This window comes from Callospermophilus lateralis, chromosome X, assembly GCF_048772815.1.
Source record: "Callospermophilus lateralis isolate mCalLat2 chromosome X, mCalLat2.hap1, whole genome shotgun sequence".
Taxonomy (NCBI): Eukaryota; Metazoa; Chordata; class Mammalia; order Rodentia; family Sciuridae; genus Callospermophilus; species Callospermophilus lateralis.
In genome coordinates, this window is record NC_135325.1 from 12,518,399 (window position 1) to 12,538,483 (window position 20,085).

At 37.0% G+C, this 20,085-nt stretch overlaps 1 protein-coding gene across 2 annotated transcripts in view; it reads left to right on the plus strand.

Moving 5' to 3' along the window:
- Positions 1 to 243: 243 nt before the first annotated feature.
- Positions 244 to 20,085, plus strand: part of Pdk3 (pyruvate dehydrogenase kinase 3) — a 69,661-nt gene continuing 49,819 nt past the window's right edge. For both annotated transcript variants that reach the window (XM_077106884.1, XM_077106885.1), the window contains exon 1: positions 244 to 443. In XM_077106884.1, the coding sequence (XP_076962999.1) occupies positions 338 to 443 (106 nt within the window). In that variant the 5' untranslated portion in view covers positions 244 to 337. The remainder of the gene's footprint in view (positions 444 to 20,085) is intronic.

Sequence of the window (20,085 nt, forward strand, 5' to 3'; positions counted from 1 at the left end):
TGCCTCACTCAGGCTTTTAAGAGCTTGTTCGGTAGCGGCGGCCAATCAGGGGAGCGCGCGTGCGGCCGCGTGCCCCTCGCGCCCCCGCACCCCTCGCGCGTCGTGTACGTGCGGCGCCCGGCTCCGCCCAGGAGGGCGGGACCTAGAGAAGCCGCGGGCGCCCGTCTGCGGCCCGTGAGCTGCTGTTGCTGCTGCTGCGGCGGCTGCAACCCGCGGTTCCGAGGCTGAGAGGCCGAGGTGTGCCCCTGGCGAACCTGCCGGATCTGCGCGGCTCAGCTGTACCGGTCCTTGCGGCGCTTAGGAAGTCCCAGCTGGTCTGTGCGCTGCTCTGGTGAGGATGCGGCTGTTCCAGTGGCTGTTGAAGCAGCCGGTGCCGAAGCAGATCGAGCGCTACTCGCGTTTCTCGCCATCGCCGCTCTCCATCAAACAGTTCCTGGACTTTGGTGAGTGCGGGGCCACAGGCCCCCACGGTCCCGGGATGTGAGGGCTCCACCATCCCGGCCAGCCTCCCGGGTCTCCGCAGCCTTTGGGCAAAGTCCGTGGGAACCGCGGGCGGGGCTAGGGGATGCCCATGAGTTCTCCTCCAGGCTCGGATTTCGGGGCATGGAGGGGTAGGGCCTGGCACCCTCACACCAGCGAGGGCCAACCCGGAGACACAGAAACCGCGTCCAAGGACTCTCATTCCAAGGGGGGGGGGCACTCCCCAAACCTGCCACCATTAAGCTTTAAATCTATGTGACACAAACCTTACCACTCATAAAACTTAAGAAGGAAATGTGTGTGACTTTTAAATGTTTTTAATTTTAGATTTTTTTTGTTGTTGTTAGGTAAGAGCTGTTTAGAAACACCTTGAGGTTGAATAAATTATGCAATGGCATTTTGTTCTTTTTCTGCTCTGAGGAGTTGCTGTGTAGCCAGAGCGGGAGAACTCGAACTGTAGTGTCCATCATGTTATATTAGAGCAGTCAAAGGCCTGGACTGTAAATTCCTTGATGCTGGGAAAGAGCCGACGTGTGGGTTCCTAGTGTCAAAGCATGATCTATGACAACTCTGGCCTCGGTTTCAACACCTTTCATAGCTCCTTTCCCTTGGAGTTTCATCCACCTTCCCCCATCATCTGCGCTGGTTTGCGCCTTCCATGGATTGAGGGGGAGCAAAGCGACCCGGGTCCCCATCCTGCCTTAGGCCTAGCTGAGAAGGAAATAGATTCCACCACCTTCTGTTAACTGGATCATGTTTCCCCAGAGGGTGCCATTCCAACCGCAGCTAAAAGCAGTTGTGCAGCACCTGAAAGTAAAACAAAAGTGTGCAGCCAGGTAACAGAATGGAGCTTGACATCCCTAAAGGAAAATAAAATCAAGCAGCAAAGATGTTCTAAGCACACAAGGGAAAATAATGGGGAGTCTGTTCATTTAATGAATTTTATGTAAATGTCAAGGGATTGTGTAGAGCATAAAAACTAAAGTACAGAGTAGGTAGAACATTCCAGAAACATCTGGAATGTGCCAAATGTGGTGTCTATACTTAAACAAGATGGGATAAGAAGGGAAGAATAGTTTGAATTTGAGAACAAATTAAATTTTTAGAAACCTATTTGCCACAGACCCATGATGAAAGTCAAAATTCAGTGAGATGTTGATCTTTGCATCTTAACTTCACTCCCCAAAGCTTTTCAATAGTCGGACTTTATCATCTGAGGTTATAGAATTTTAGAGATTGGAGGCGGGTCCTGACTTCAGAGTTGCTGTTGCTAATAAATAGGCATGTTTTCCATCTCTAATTTATGGTTTAGAGAAGATTATTCTGAAGGTATCAACCTTTTGGTTGGGTAAACTGGGACATGTTAGTTCACAATAAAAGGAACCTGGAATTAAATCCCAATTCCTCCCACCCTCAGAGTTTGTGCTAGCTTTAAAAGTGTGGCTGAATTTTCTGTTAATTTATTTTCTGTGGCAGTTACTATATACCCCTGTTAACAGGTGTTTTGGCAAGAATGTTATTTGAGTAGGTAAACCCCAATAGGGGATACTGTTATAGTGGAAAACCTATAGGGCCAGTATCTGGAAATGATTTTTTTTATTTTTATTTTTTTTGGTGCTGAGGATTGAACCCAGGGCCTTGTGCATGTGAGGCAGGCACTCTACCAACTGAGCTATATCCCCAGCCCTGGGAATAAATATTTTAATTCTGGCTCTGCCACTAACTCAGAGTATGGCCTTAGCTAAGTGACTGAATCTCACTGGGGTCCATTTTCCTCATTAATAAAACATGCAGATTGTATCAGATAATCCCTAAAGCTCAGCTCCAAAACCATGTGATTGAAATTTCAACAAAAAGGGGTGAGCTTTTTAAGAGAAAATTTCAAAAATCTTTTGATTTACCTGTTAAAGTCTTCTGACCTATTTTGAAGGGGTAGAGGGATTCACTCATCTAGGATCTTGAGAGAAGCATAATAATTTAAGTCTTTACCATATAAGGACACTCAAAGAAGTGCTATATATAATTGTAGTGAAATTTTCTAGAAACTACAAACCTTGTTTGTAACACCCAGAAACAAATCCGGTGGCATTGAGCTTTAATGACATGACAACTAAAAGAAGGGAGTTGTCATTAAAAAGTCTTCTCTACTTCTACTTTTCTCTTAGTTTTGTCTCTTGATAGAAGTTCTGTTTTGACAAGGGATTGGGGGAGATTAAGCATTCAGAATGGATGTCAGGATAGGGAGAGGAGTAATGAAAGGTCTTCTCCCCCTGTGTGATTGAAGAAAACTGCAGGAGAGGGCCAACTCAAATGCTTATAGGACCAGATGGGGAGCAACAGGTGAATGAATTAAACCAGCCAGGTGAGGACTGTGGCAAACTCCTGGTTTATGGCTGGCTCCAAAAAGGGCAGCTGATTGGCACCATTTGGTTTATATTTTAAAAGACCTTTGATGTAAACAAAGTGGATGGATTGCACTGGTCCACAGGTTTCTAGTTTGTGAATTTTATGTCGTTTTCCTTGAGTAGTTTATAGACAAATGGGGCATAAGCTTTGGCTAGAGTAACTAGACAGGGACCATAGAAAGGATGTGCACAGAATTTGTGTTTACAGTATTTGTTAGATAATCATATCAACAAATAAATTGTAGTTTCTATGGACACTGAAAGAGCTTTCTTATTTTAATGTATTGCACATTAGTGAATAAAGAGATTATTTCCTATGTTTAAGAGTGTGGACTGAAAAATGGTGTTTACTTCAGGAGCAGTGATTTTATGTCATTTAAATTTTTTGTATAACTAACTTTTAAGATTTATTGTATATTAGTCTTTTTTTTAAGTCATAAAAATTGTGAGTAAAGCCAAAGGCCCCCTTTAATCAATCCCACTAATATCCTGCCAGAAACAGCACTACCAGTAATTTGGTATGCATCCTTCTATTCCATTTATTATGCTGTTCCATATATATTTCAGTGATATTCATGTAAATTAGAGTGATTTTATTTTAAAGCTGAGGTTCACAACCTGAGTACTCTTGATGTTCTAGGCAAACTCGTTGTGGGGGACTGTCCTAGGCATTGTGAGAGGTTTAGCCACATTCCTCACCTCTACCTACTAGATGCCTCCCACCCCAAGTTTTGACAACAAAACATGCATCATGTCATTACTAAATATCCGCTGGGAGACCTACCTAAGAGTCGCCTGGGTAGTTCTTTGTTGAGATACAGTGTTTTAAAACATTGAGATCAGTGTTTTTTTGTTTTGTTTTGTTTTTAGAGCAGGGCCTCACACCAGGAATTTCTGATGTCAGTGGTCTGGGAGTGGGGTACAAGGCATTGTGTTTTTAGAAAATCCTCAGGTCATTCTAAAGCTTTAAAAAGTACTAACTAGATGCTCTTCTTGCTGATCTACAGTCCCCCTTTCATCTTTGTGCAGTATTTTTTTAAGCCCTTTAAAATAATAAAAGTTTCTTTAACTCAAATCATTTTTGGAAATACGGCCTGCCACCCAGCAAGGGTAGCAAGAATAAACAATTGTTTTAGATGGATAATTAGTTTAAAAAGATAATACAGTAGTATATTCTGAAGGATTGGATTTTTAAAAATGAACTCTTCTTTTTGACCTGTGATTCCAGTCATGGTTCCTATTTCAAAAAATGTAAAAGGGCATAAGCAGAAAACCCTGCTTCCTACTTCTGTTCACTAACCACCTTTTTTTTTTTTTCTGCATAAATGCAGCTTATACTTTTTTTTTTTTTTATACCAAGGCGCTTACCCACTGAGCCATATCACCAACCCTTTTTTTTTTTTTTTGCTTTGAGACAGGGTCTCACTAGGTTGCTTACAGCCTTGCCGAGTTGCTGAGTAAGGCTGGCTTCAAACCTGAAATCCTCCTGCCTCACCTCCTAATCCACTAGGATTACAGGTGTGTGCCACCACACTTGGCAGCTTATACCTTTGAATCTTGTATTTTAAACTCAATACATTAGAGAAATTTCCACATATGTACCAATAGAATTTCCTTTTTCTTTTTTATGGCTTCTGAGATCTTGCTTATATATATGGGTGTAGTATAATTAGCCAACTCCCTATTGAAGGCTAGTAGATTGTTTCCAGTCTTTGCTATGACAACCAGTGCTACAATGAATTATCATGTACATTGAAATTTCATGCATGTCTGGGTTTTATATAGGACAAATACCTAAACATGGGGATGTTCATTTATAATTTTGATAAACACTGTCCACTTGCTTTCCATAAATGGTGTCCGTTTACCCTCCCACTAGAAGAGTGCCTATTTTTTCTGAGTGCCTATTTTTAAAATACTTTTATTACATTGTTGTTAAACTTTTGATAGGTGAAAAATGGTATCTGGCATTTTCTTTTTAGAAATTTTTTTCTCCTTAAGTGTTTCTATATTTTACCTTTTTATTTATAAAGTTGTAAACATTTACAAAAGTATAGTGATTTGATGAACTATTCATCCTGTGTTCATTATATTGATATCCATTGTCTGTAGATATTGTGTTTAAGTGCAGGCTTTTAGGTTTCCTTATCAAAGCTACACTCAGTTCAGAATTTTCTTCTTTTTCTATACTAACACCAATTTATGAGTTATGTTTTTTATTTGAATAATATATTCTTTAAAGATTGGTAGAGTATCTGTATGAAACCTTTTAAGCTCAGTGTGCTCTTTGACAACTTTCTCTGTTCTCTGGTATTGATCTGTATAGGTTTTTTGTTCCTTCTAGAGTCTGTTTTGATATTTTGCTTCTAGAAAATTATCATAGTCATGGAAGGTTCTAAGTCAATGTGGATAGCTGAGATAGTAGTTTTTTTTTTTTTTAACAGCCTTAAATTTTCCTGTGGGCATTTCCTCTTTGTTTCATAATTTTGTACTTATTCTCCCTACCCACTTCTTGATGAGGTTAGTTGATAGTTTATTTGATTGAATTTATTTCTTAGCTTTATTATGACTGTTGTTTTCTAGTTCATGAATGTCTTCTTTGCCTTTATTGTTTCCCTCTGATTGCCTCAGGTTTATTTTGTTCTTTTTTAAAAACAATGGATAGTTTCTTTTCTGTTTACTTCAGTACTTAAAGTTACAGTTATTCCTCTGATCACTGCTTTAGCAGCTAATGTGTGCATTTGATGATTTTCCCCCAACTCTTCTGCATCTTCAGATATCTATTATGTAAACTATAAGGGTTGTTTGAGTGTTAAAATTTCCAGTGGATGTGCATTCTGTATTTTAATTGTTTAATTTGGTTGCATTGTTATCAGAAAACAATTGGTGAATTATTGATGTTCACTTTGTAGTCCTGTATATGGTCATTTCCTGTGAATGTTCTTTGGGCAGCAAAAAGATAATGTTCTCTTCTCAGATTACAGTATTTATTTTATTAAATCTACCATATTAATTATGTTGTTTAGGTTTTATATACCTTTACTTTTTGGGAGGAGGGTACTGGGGATTGAACTCAGGGACACTCAACCACTGAGCCACATTCCAAGCCCTATTTTTTGTATTTTATTTAGAGATGGGGTCTCACTGAGTTGCTTAGCACCTCACTTTTGCTGAGGCTAGCTTTGAACTAGCAATCCTTCTGCCTCAGCCTCCTGAGTCTCTGGGATTATAGGTGTGCACCACCTCACCAGATATACCTTTACTTTTTATCCACTTGATTTGTCATGTGTCAAACATAAGAGAAGTCAAAGTCTCCTAACAATATGATTTCATTTCTCCATGTATTTCTTTCTTTTTTAAAAAATATTTTTTAGTTGTAGATGGACACGATATCTTTATTTTATTTATTTATTTTTATGTGATGCTGAAGATCGAACCTAGTGCCTCACACATTCGAGGCAAACACTCTGCCACTGAACCACAGCCCCAGCCCTCTCCATGTATTTCTTATAGTTTTTGTTTTATGACCATTAATATTGTGTTTGATGCTTATCGACTGCCATGTCCTCATTGTGAGATGCACCTTTAGCATTAGAGAGTGCTTCCCTTTTACTAACTGAATGTTTTTTTGGGCCTGGATCTATCTTATTTGATGTTGAGATCTAGTTCCCTTTATTTTGTTTTATTTCCTGGTACAGCTTTGCTATCTTTTTATTTTCAATCTGTTTTAATTATTTTGGTTTAAATATGTTTCTAAATGTATTATAAAGTTGGGTTTAGATTTGTGAATCAATTCTTTTATGTGGTAAGTTTAATGCATGTATACTTAATGATATGACATATTTGCCATCTATAATGTAAGCATCTGTAGTTACCTTGTTTTTTGTAAAAAATTTTTTTAGTTGATGATGGACCTTTATTCATTTATTTATATGTGGTACTGAGAATGGAACCCAGTGACTCACACATGTGAGGCAAGCACTCTACCCCAGCCCCTACCTTTTGTTTTTAAAATCTTTATTTAAATTTTTTTAAAAAATATTTATTTTTTAGTTATAGGTGGACACAATATCTTTATTTTATTTTTATGTGCTGCTGAGGATCAAACCCTCACACATGCTAGGCAAGCACTCTAACTCTGAGCCACAACCCAGCCCTCTTTTTAATATCTTATTTTTCTCCATGTTATATTGTCTTTGCTTTGTTTTATCATATTTACAAATAGATCTATATATCATATATAATAATATGTAATGATATAATATATATATAATGATATATATCATAATATACCATTATTAACAAATAGATTTGAATTTTTGTCTCTAGCAGTTAGCTTTATTATTTATTAGCTTTATTTATTATTACTTCATTTCTTTGGACTTTCTTTGTTGGGTATAGTCACAACTTGCCAGCCATGAGCCTCTTGAGTACTTGAAATGTGGCTAGGGTAGCTGAGAAACTGAATTGGTTTAAGTTAAATTTAAAACTGATATTTGGGCTGGGGATATAGCTAAATGGTGTAGCACTTGTCTAGCATGCAAGAGGCCCTGGGTTCCATCCTTAGCACTGAAAAAAATTGATAATTGATTCAGTTAAGTTTTAAGTGTTTAGAACTACTTTTATATGTGAATCTACTTTATCAGTTGTTAAGTTTTATGGAAGCTAATTATATATATCAGTTATTTCTAATAGAAATTTAGCTTTCCAAATGGAAATGTTATAAGTGTAAAATACACACTGGATATCAAATAATTAATTTAAAAATGGTAAAATATCTCAACATATTTTATGTTGATTGCAAATGGAACTATTTTGAATATGTTATTTAACATGTAAGTAAAGTACAAACATTTTATCTATTTCCTTTATGTTAATGTGGCCTACTAAGAAATTTAAAATATTATATGTGGCTCACATTTTATTTTTGTTGGACAGTGTGGGTTCAGATGATATATGTTAATTTATTATGACGAAAAATAGAATTATCACACTTTAATGTTCAGAATAAGCAGTTATTGTTTTTATTTTTCATATCACTTTTGCAAATCTTGTTCCATTATTTCTTCTGTAAACCTCTCTAGCTTTTTGGACCAATTCATTGTCTTCAAATAGCAGTTAATGTTATGGTGGTTCCTTTTTACATTTGTATAAATTCGAGTTTTGTCTTTCCCTTAAATCACTGCTATGAATTAAATGTGCTCTTGACTGGGAATATAGCTCAGTGGCAGAGCACTTGCCTAGCCTGTGTGAAGCCCTGGGTTGAATCCCCAGGACAGCTGGAGAAAGTTCTCTTAGTGATATAGGAGCCTGAGTGCGGTGAGGCACATCTGTAATCCCATCAACTCCAGAGCCTGAGGCAGGAGGATCCTAAGCTCCCTACCAGCCTCAGCAATTTAGCAAGACACTGTCTCTAAATAAAAAATAAAGGGTGGGAGGTGTGTAGTAGCATAGTGGTCAGGCACTTGTCTAGAACACCTGAGGCCCCGGAGGTTTTTTTGTTTTTTTGTTTTTAAAGAGAGAGGTGAGAGAGAGAGACAGAATTTTTTAATACTTATTTTTTAGTTTTTGGCAGACACAACATCTTTGTTTGTATGTGGTGCTGAGGATCGAACCCGTGCCGCACGCATGCCAGGCGAGCGCGCTACCGCATGAGCCACATCCCCAGCCCTTGTTTTTGTTTTTTAAAGGAGAACTTGGATTTATGTGCATAAATTAAAGATAGAACCTTTTGTATGTTGAATGTCTTGGTAGGAAATGATTCACATTTTCATTTGGACTTGCTTTTTATCTTTTAGCCTCATTTTATCCACTTCTGGTTCTCTCATTAACCACTTTTATACTTTTATCCCCCATACAGATTTACTTCCCACTTGTTTAATTTCCTAGTTACTTCTGCACAGCATCACTTATATTAAAGCTATTTGCTCCTGTCTCCTTTTATTTCATCCTAAATCATCTCTTTCCAGAGGGAGGGTGGGTGCTCACCTCTTTGTAACCTCTCTCAGCTTCCTCAGCTCCATTTGTTCTGCACAAACAGAGTGGACACTCCATAAATGGCGATTACTCCATATAGAGGCCATTAAACATCATGTCATTTTCATTTAGTTGTTATATAAGCTTAAACTTCCATAATTTCCCCACGTTTAAATATAACATCTCCCAGATAAAAATCACTGGAAAGCAGGTTGTTTAACCATCCTGTTTGCACTGGCTCTGTGAACCTCAGTGCCTTTAGCTCTTAGAAGGCAGCAGCCAGGTCCCCTGCTCTTATATTCTTGAAGTTTAAGGGTCCAGCTACCTTCTGTTTCCCTTTTGAAAGTAAGGAAGATTCTAATACCCGCTGAAAAGTTGACTTTGGTTCCAAATGACTGCTCTTTCCAAAGTCTTCATTTTTTTAAATGTCATTTTTTTCCTTGAAGCCCAATTACCTCTGGGAAGAAGAGTGATTTTGTTCCTTGAGAAGATGAAAAAGTTTTTTAAAAGATTGTATTAGGAAAAGGAAACACAATCTTGTACTGTTTCTGAGCGTATTTATTTTATAACTTTACCTGTGTACCCAACACACATTTTCTGTAAGCAGTGAAACTTTTCAACTGTGAGGCATTGCCAAAAATTAGACTAACCTGTTTGGAGACAGAGCCAACTATTCAGAATTAAAATGGAACAGAATAATTTTGCTTAGGGTAAAGATATCTAATTTGGCTGATGATATTGTGATTAGTATTTACATTTAAACAAAGAAATGGCCATTTGGACCTTTAAGGTCTAATAGGGCTGGGTTTCCATATTACCTGGTGTATCAGTCTCTAGGGCATCTTTGAGGCATCTGAAATTGTAGCCTTGACTTCAAAGCCTTTGCAGGACTTGACTGTGTTTTGTGTGCTTTTGAAGGGGAGATAACAGTTAGACTTACTGAATCATTGATGTATGGATGTTTTTCTCCCATTAAGCTTTTGGGAAATTTATCAGAACTTGGCAAGATTTGGGGAAACTTGGTTTTATTACTGGATGGAATCAGAAAATATCACTACATTTTCTTTTCCTTTATATTTATAAGCATTCAGTTATTCTACTTTAGTAATAATACCATATCAGAGTTGGGCAAATCCCTTTATTTAAGGAGTATCTGTCTAGAATAGAATGTCAAATGAAAAGCCTGGCCACCTATTTTTTGTTGTTTGTTTTTCAATTAGTAGACTTTTTTGCTTTTAAAAATTGTTCAGAAAATCAAGTATAATGCAAATTGGCAACATGAGTCCATATGGAAGATTTTTTAAAAATTGTTTTAAAATTAATGTATTATGGTTTTATGTAATTGTGGGGTTTCATTTTGACATAATCATACATTTATGGAATATAATTTGCTCCATTTCAGTCCCTAGTACTTCCTCTTTCCTTTCCCTCCTCCCTCCCCCTGTTCCCTTCTTCTACTCTATGGATCCTTCTTCTATTTATTGTTTTTTATTTGTGCATTATAGATATACATAAAGATGGAATTCACTGTGCTGTATTTATATATGTACATAAAATAATGTAGTCAATTTCATTCATCAGTTCCTGCCTTTTCCCATCCCTCCTCTCTCCCCCTCTATCCCCTTCCTCTAGTCTACTGCTCTCCCTTCTATTTTCATGAGGCTCCCATCCCCTGGCTTTTTTCCTAATTTTGCTCTAGCTTCTGCATATTGAGAGAAAATATTCAATCTGATTCTTTGCTTTCTGAGTCTGGCTTATTTAACTTAGCTGTTGCTCTTCGGTTGCATCCATTTACCAGCAAATGCCATAATTTCATTCTTTTTTATAACTGAGTAAAATTATATTTATATATATGTATGTATATATATATCTCACATTGTCTTTTTAAAATTTTTTAATATTTATTTTTTAGTTTTTGGTGGACTCAACATCTTTATTTTATTTTTACGTGGTGCTGAGAATCAAACCCAGGGCCCCGCGCATGCCAGGCGAGCGCGCTACCGCTTGAGCCACATCCCCAGCCCACATTTTCTTAATCCATTCATCTATCAGGCATCTGGGCTGATTCCATGACCTGGCTATTGTGAATCATGCTGCTGTAAACATTGATGTGGCTGCATACCTGTTGCTGATTTTAATTCTTTTGGGTAAATACTGAAAGATAGCTGGGTCGTATGATTGTTCCATTTCTAGTCTTTTGAGGACTTCATACTGCATTCCAAAGTGATTGTACTAATTGGAATTAGTACACCATTGGCAATGTATGAATGTGCCTTTTTCCACTCATCCTCACCAGCATTTATTATTATTTGTATTTTTGATAATTGCCATTCTGACTGGAGTGAGATGAAATCTCAGTGTAGTTTTGATTTGCATTTCCCTGATTGCTAGAGAGGCTGACCATTTTTTTCAGAGTTGTTGCCCATTTGTATTTCTTTTGAGAAATGTCTATTTAGTTCTTTTGCCCATTTATTAATTGGATTTTTTTGGGGGGGAGGGGATTGAGTTTTTTGAGTTCTTTGTACATTCTGGATATTAATCACCTGTAAGAGGAGTAGCTGGCAAAGTTTTTTTTTAATATACTATTTTTTTGGGCTCTTGTTTCTTTTCTGGTGCAGAAGCTTTTAAATTTGATGCTGCTCCATTTATTGATTCTTGATTTTATTTCTAGAGCTTTAGGGGGTCTTGTTAAGGAACTTGGTGCCTGAGCCAGTATGTTGGAGTGTTAAGTTTATGTTTTCTTATAGCAGTTGCAAAGTTTCTGGTCTAATTCCTAGGTCTTTGATCCACTTTGAGTTGGCTTTTGTGCAGGGTGAGAGATAGGGATCTAGTTTCATTCTTCTACATATGGCTATCCAGCCTTCCCAGTACCATTTGTTCAATAGACTTTTTCTTCAATATGTTTTTGGCATCTTTGTTGAGTATCAAATAACTGTTATCTATGTGGATCTGTCTCTGTGTCTTCTGTTTTATTCCATTGGTCTTCATGTCTGTTTTGGTGCCAATCCATACTATTTTTGTTACTGTATCTCTGTAGTATGAGATGAGATCAGGTATTATACACCTTCAGCATTGCTTTTCTTGCTTTGGCTATTCAGTAATGCTTTGACTATTCTGGGTATTTTAATCTTTCAAATTAATTTTACGACTATTTTTTTCTAATTCTGTGAAGAAGACTATTGATATTCTGGTGGGAATTGCATTGCATATAACACTTTTTGTTAGTATGGCCATTTTGACAATATTAATTTGGCCTATTGAAGAACATGGGAGGCCTTTTCATCTTCTTGTGTCTTCTTCAATTTCTTTCTTAGATGTTCAGTAGTGTTCATTGTAGATCTTTCTCCTCCTTGCTTAGATTTATTCCCAAGTGTGTTTTTTTTTTTTTCAGGTTATTGTGAATCGGATAGTTTTCCTGGTTTCTTTCTGAGCAGATTTGCTATTGGAGTATATGAAAGCTATTAATTTTTGTATGGTGATTTTGCAACCTGTTACTTTGCTGAATTTGTTTATCAGCTCTAAAAGTCTTCTTTTGGAATTCTTGGATCTTGTACATACAGAATTATGACATCAGCAAACAGATAATTTGACTTTCTCCTTTCCTATCTGTATCCCTTTGATTTCTTTCTCTTGCTTGATTGCTCTGGCTAGAGTTTTAAGATTTATATTAAATAGAAGTAGTGAGGGTGGACACCTTTGTTCCTGATTTTAAAGGAAATGATTTCAGTTTTTCTTCATTCATTATGATGTTGGCTTTGGGTTTGTCATGTATAACCTTTATACAGTTGAGGTAAGTTCCTTCTGTCAGTAGTTTCTCTGGTATTTTAAACATGAATGAGTGTTGTACTTTGTCAAATGCTTTCTCTGCATCTGTTGAGGTAATCATTTGATTCTCATACTTACCTTAATTCTATGTGGTGAAATACATTTGTTAATTTGCATATGTTGAATCATTCCTGGGATGTGTCCCTGGGATGAAACCCACTCGATCATGGTGTACTATATTCTTAATGTGGGTGTGGGTCTTTTTGCATTATTTTGTTACCAGGTATTGAACCCAGGGCCACTTAACCACTGAGCCAAATCCCCGGCCCTTTTGAAAATATTTTACTTAGAGACAGGTTCTCACTGAGTTGCTTAGTGCTTCACTTTTGCTGAGGCTGACTTTGACTTCTCAATCCTCCTGCCTCAGCCTCCTGAGCTGCTGGGATTAGAGGCATGTACCATGGCATCCAGTTTTTTTCTTGCATTTTAAAAAGATTATTTTATCAGTACATTATAGTAAAAGTCTAAAAATAGTGAATTGTGGATACACATAAAGGTGAAATTCATGTGTACAGCTTTGAGAGATTTTACAACTTTAATTTAAAAAGTTGTCAGCAGAGTATAAGTGTACCAGTTTCTCCACAGCCCTACCAAAATGAGGTTTTATGATTTTAATTGTATAATAGAAATTAGAAGTTTTTTTCCTGCTTAGGTTTATTGTCCTCATTTTTGTTGTGTGTAAAGTGCCCTTGATCATTTAGTAACTGGAATTTGGGGTTTTAATCATTTTCTGAATTCCTTGTGTATACTGGTAAATTAGTCAGTGAACACATTGACTAGCACATTATCAAAAATGTGCTACAGGGACTATGGGTAGGCTACCTAGTGTTCCTAAGCTTTTCACCTTTTTCATGTAAACTGACATTGAAACTAGCATTTAAGTTTCTCCAGTTAGCCTATTTGGCTTTTATGACAAGGAGGGCTAGTTTACCTCCATATTTCCCTTCCTGGCAGAACCAGGTTTGATTATGACCCATGTTGAGTGTCCTTCATATCTGTCAAGGAGAACCCTACTGCTGGTCATTGTTTCATCTTAACTCTGAGAATGTACCTTCTGCCATACAAATGGTATAAAATAATAGTAAACAATTATATTTACACAGTATATTTATATTTATTTACAATATTTATTTATTTAAATTTAAATATTTATTTACAATATTTATATTCCCTCTAATTGAATATTTTGTGTTCTAATATAGTAGTATATTATTTCCCTAAGGGTTTTACCAGTAATTGTGATTTTATTTTCATTCTTATACTTGATCTAGGATTCTGCTTTAACATTTCAGTTATGCCAGTGTTGCTTTTTCTCTTATTAATGCATGGCAGTCAGTGTATAATAGTCTCACTGTTGGGAATAAATGATCAACTCTCTAACATTTTCCCACATCATGCAGTTAAATATTTTCCCATGTGTTGTTGGCCAGAAAACAGTTGAGCTCTTTGAAATTTGTAATTTACATCTTTCTCCAACAACTGTTAACATTTTCATAGACCAGAGCATTCTTAGGCTTCTGTCTAAACCTTTTCTTGGATTGAACTTTTCCTGAATCTGTTCTAGTAGAGTACAATATTTCTTAAGCTTGGTAGCAGATATTTCTCGATACCTGACTGGGGATTTTGTATAAGTTGGATTAATTTCTCTCCTGATTCTGCAGTTAAATAGAAAGAAAAGTGGTTATTGCTACATTACAATTCCATACTTGTCATATATTGTGTTGAAATGAATGTATTTTTTATAGTAAATCCTTCTGGGAGGAAGTTGCTTGCTTCACAGTGTCTCTTATTCTCTAGAAATTTCCCTTCCTGGATGTGGTACTACTTCTTCTTTACACATGGTAGATCTCATCTCTGGCCTACATACCTCAGTCTTTCTGCTGCTCTGACCTGAGGTTGGCTTCAGTTGTGAAGGAAATTAAAATGACTCCTATATGGCAACTGGAAAATATTCAATAGATTGAACTAGCATTTACTAACACTTGGTATAAAATCCGGTATTATTTAATTCTCATGACAGCCATGTCCATTTTATAAATTAGGAAACTGAAGTTCTGAGCAGTTGAAAATTGCTCTCATATAATAGGGTGGTAGAGTCAGGTTTTTGTCCCCCTGGTCATCTTACCTTATAGCTGACCAGTTAGGTGATAGATTGGATGCAGTGTGTGCACAAAATTTGAGGAAAAAACTAATAATTGCATTGTTACCATTTGCCAAGTGTTCCCACATCCTGAAGTATAGCCATTTCCTTCATGATTTGTTCAATTTTTATCTTTTCCATTTAGAATTATCTAAAAGAGAAAGGGAGAAAAAGAATAACAGACTTTGAAGGTGTTTGTGGTCAGTTTTCTAAGAGGCTGAAATAAAATTGTGAAAATGATGGCTAAAACACATTGGAAAATAGAAAAAATTTAGATGCTTACTGGGCACTGTTTGAGCTTGAGGAATTCTTTGTTTTCTCCTATTTAATTGTCTAGGATTAGATGCTAGCCAGTGTTTTTGCCCAAGCCCAAGAGTTATGAACCACTTTAGGAGGTAGATCCGAGATGCTAAAGGTTAACAAGTCATTATGGAGTCTGTTAGCATTACTTGAATGTTCTGGATTTGGAATGAAAAAGAAACAGAGAAGCACTGGGAAATTGCCAAGGCACAGTCATCGCCTTTGAGGAGCTCAGAAGTAAATGGGAAGCTGAGACAAATACAGAAATATATATGTGCTAGCCAAATTTTGTGAATCCTGTGATTTTATGGTATTTTTCTGCTGTCCCTACTGCTACCTTAAAGGTTTTTGAAATAGTAGTGGTTTCTGGGAATATGTGAGGTGTTAGTTCAGTTGTCCTTTGTCCAAGTGTTGTTGGAGGCCTTCTAGATGAAGAATATACAAAGAACCAAATGTAAATGTGTACGCAATTTTTCTTGATTTCCACATTGTTTCCTTAACTGCTTACTCCTAGCACTGCTCTCCAAATTATCTTATAATTTAGTAGGCAAGGTTGATATAGGCTAATATAAATAACTGTAAGCATAGAGACACAAACCAAAATTTATCTTACATTCATTCAGTAGAAGTTTGAGCTTAATGCTCATCTGGAACCTCCCCAGTGTTATGCAGGATAAAATAGAAACCCTGAATAATGATGGTTATGTCCTAACATCAGCTAGTTGTTAACATAACATTTTGGTCTCCTCTTCCAAAGGAAACCAGAATTTATTCTTTCCAGGAGGTCAAACAAACTTATGTTTGTGTAGCACTCTCTGTCAGACACAATAGTAGATAGGTCTAGCTGTAATTTTCACAGCATCCATATGAAGTAGATGTTTGCATTTTTTGGAAGAAGAAACTAAAGCTTACTTAAAGGGTTTAAACTTCTTATCTAAGCAAACTTGGAGGCAAAATCATGGTTCTAATACAGGTAGATTGAGCTTTTGAACCTATGCTTTTTTTCATTTCAACATAATATACTGTTGCCCCCAAAGCAGTTCTTTATAGCAAATATCTCCATTATGGTTTAGTTTGGTCTAAATTTGTTCTGTTAGACAATCAGAAAATGACATGATCTACACCTTTTAACATTTTAACATTTCAGGACCATCAGATTGATATGTACTGCTTTTATTTACATTGAAACAGTTTTTCTGATTCTGAAGACCACTACTTGTTAGTCTCCCTTCTTGTCTCTAGGAATATGAGAAGCAGTATATGCAGACTGATATTCTGGTCTTAATCTCAGATGCCTTCCAGCAGTGTGTTTGGGCAAATCACTTTGTCCCACTGTGCTTCAGTACTCTGATCTACAAAATATAAATTATAGCACTTAATCAGAATTGTTGCATTGATGAGATTGAGAGCATGTAGCACAATGAATGGCACAAGGTGCCAGTGAATGTTGGTTATGAATTGATCAGTAGTGACAAAGCATTTCCTAGATAAAATCTACTTCCTGCTAAGAATAATCTCAATGAGATTGAGAGCATGTAGCACAATGAATGGCACAAGGTGCCCAGTAAATGTTGGTTATGAATTGATCAATAGTGACACAGCATTTCCTAGATAAAATCTACTTCCTGCTAAGAATAAAAGCTGGGTAGGGAGCTCTTAACCTTGAATATTAATTTTCTTCAAGTTTGCTGACTGAAGGTCTCAGCTGTACAAAGTGATCATTTTCCAAGAATTATAGCAGTTTCAGCACATTCGTGCTATGAGCATGACTGGCTTTGGACTCCCTTTATTCACTGACATGGTTAACTAAAAACATTTGGCCTCAATAAACCTCATAGATGGGTACAGTGTGACCTTTACCTGACAATTCTGATTCCATGACAACAAGGCATCCTATAACTCACCAATTTACTGTGAGGACTAGATCTTTAACTGCCTACTAGGTTTAAGTTGATGTAGATGTGTTGTGGCTTTTGGCTATATAGTAGTAGTTAATCATGTACTCTAGGTGGTCATAACTCTGTGATATGGGTTCTATGTATATCCATGCATCATCTTTCTGCTTTGTGGCCTGTCTCTCTTTTGCTCTTCTTCTCCTAACTTTAAGGATTGGAATAGCCTTCAACAAATTCATAGAATGAAGTTGATCTATAAATGGAATTTACCATTCATAGCAAATTTTATCTTGAACCCCTGACTCTTATTTGCTATGGTAAGTTTATACTTAAAACTTACTACATGTTTTAATTTTCAGTTGCAATCAGAAAATATTATTGAATACCTACAATGTTCTAGGTATTGTGCTAATGGATCTTCACATTTCTGAGGAATCCTGGGTCTTACACTACATAGAACTCAGTGATTGGGACAATAACAGAGGGGTTGCCCAAGGAGAGGGCACAACTTCTGGGCCCATAGTGAAATTCATTCACAATTTACTTTGGCTTTATCTGGTATAGAGAGAGACAGGTTTCTCACTTGTCTGCTTATAGAGATATCAAAAGAGCAAACAAACAGGATTTCTGAAGAGAAACAATCAAGGGATTAGTGGATGTTACTCGTTTTTCCTCAGAACAGACACACTGCTATTTTTCAGAGAAGGATTCTACAGCCTTCACTTACTTTAATTAAAAATCCTGGGCTGGGGATGTGGCTCAAGCGGTAGTGTGCTAGCCTGGCATGTGTGCAGCCCAGGTTCAAACACATACAAACAAAGATGTTGTGTCCACCAAAAACTAAAGAATAAATATTAAAATTCTCTCTCTCTCTCTCTCTCTCTCTTAAAAAAAAGATTTTTAAAAAATCCTGTTATGATTACCTTGTACCGTCTTTTCCTATCAGAAGAACAAAAATCAATACATGAAAGGAACTGTGGGTGTTAGACCCCCTTTAAAAGATCTGTATAGGGTATAGCATGCCTTGTATGAGATTTTTAAAAATTTTTATAATAAAATGGCTATAGTAGGTTTTTTCTTGTTTAGAATAGCTGTAGTTCTAGGGGGATCTTTTTAGAAGATGGTTTTTTAAACATTCTTTTTAATGAGTGCATATTTCCCCATGTAAATATACAATATTAAAATTTATTTTACTGTTTCAATATTTTTCAACATTTAGGTTGTTTTGGTGCCCACCCCCCAAAAAATACCTTTATTTGAAAAAATTCAGACCTTAAGAAAAATTACAAAAATAGTACACTTAACACCTTCTTTCTAGCACCTAGTTTCACCAGTTACTTGGACATATTTGCTTTCTGTCTCCCCTCTCCACCCATCTATATCCCAGTATCTTTCTCTTTCTTCTCTCTTACACATTAGCTTTTTTTGCCAAACCATTTAAGAGTAAGTTGTACACATCATGCCTCTTTATCCTTAGATACTTAATTGGGTATATCCTGAGCATAAGAGTAGCCTCCTAACATAGTTATTACACTTGGGGAATTTATCATTAATACAGTAATAAAATTTAATATTCAATTTGGCATGGTGGCATGCATCTGTAGTCCCAGGTATTTGGGAGGCTGAGGCCGGAGGGTTGCTTGAGCTCAGGAGCTCGAGGCCACCCTAGGGAACATAATATCCTGTCTCAACCAAACTTGAGTACTTAAATTTCCTTTAATGTTTACTGGCTCCTGTATTGGACAGCTCAGGTCTGGAACACACTTAGAAGATACTGTGGCTGAAGAGGCTGCTGAGCAAGTATAGCAGAGTCCAGAAAGGGCTCCCACCTCAGCAATGCAGAGGGCAGGAGTAGCAAGTAGAGCTTGCTGGGTGTAAAGAGGAGAATGAACTGGAAGTCTGCAAACAGAAGGGCCAAGCTCTACCTTTACCTTGAGAACATTAGTGGCAGGCAGTTACCTGCCTAAGCAAAGCAAAGGACAAAAGGGGGTTCTTCTCTAAAGACACTCAACAAATTATTATTATTATTATTATTATTATTATTATTATTGTTATTATTGTTATTATTGTTATTATTATTACTTGTAGTTGGACACAATACCTTTGTTTTATTTATTTATTTTTATATGGTGCTGAGGATCAAACCCAGGACATTGCACGTGCTAGGTGAGTGCTCTACCGCTGAGCCACAACCCCAGCCCCACAACAAATTATTTAAGAAGAATCAGGAAGCTATTGTGATATTAGGGGCCACTGAAAAAAAAACCCCATATGATCTTATTTGGAGAGTGCACTCCTCCTAAAGCCCTACAGGGCTTCCAGCCAATTTTTAGGCTACTTCACTGCCAAACCTGACTGAACAACTAAGGATCACCAGACATCCAAGGGAAGCTACTATGAGAAAGAAACTAAGACAAACGGACAAACATTGATCCCAGAAGAAACAAATTCAGGCATTAGAAGAGTGCTTTGAAATATAATTTAAGCAGTAAATCATCTTCTGCAGCTCCTTGTTAACATCTTAGAGAAGACTGCATTTTCCAAATATGGTCATGACAGTGCTTTTTTATAGTGTTACCTTGGCACTCATCTATCAGTGGGGGAGTCTAATTCTCTTTTTCTGGAATCTGGGTGGGCTGCGGCTGTTACACCAATCAGATGTGGCAGGAGTGAGCCAGCTATGTGACTGTTTTTGTGTTTGTGGTATTGGGGATTGAACCCAGGGCCCTGAACAGCTGTATGGCTTCCAAGGCTGAATCACAAAAGACCACATAGCTTTGCTAATGTAAATTGAGCTGCTATAAACATTGATGTGGCTGCATCACTATAGTATGCTGATTTAAAAAACATTTTTTTTGTAGTTGTAGATGGACATCATCCCTTTATTTTATTTTTTATGTGGTGCTAAGCATTGAACCCTGTGCCTCACATGTGCTAGGCAAGCACTCTGCCACTGAGCTACAGCCCCAGCCCAGTATGCGGATTTTAAATCCTTTGGGTATATACCTAGGGGTGGGATAACTGGGTCAACAGGGGAGGAAAGAATAGAAGTTCATTGGATTAG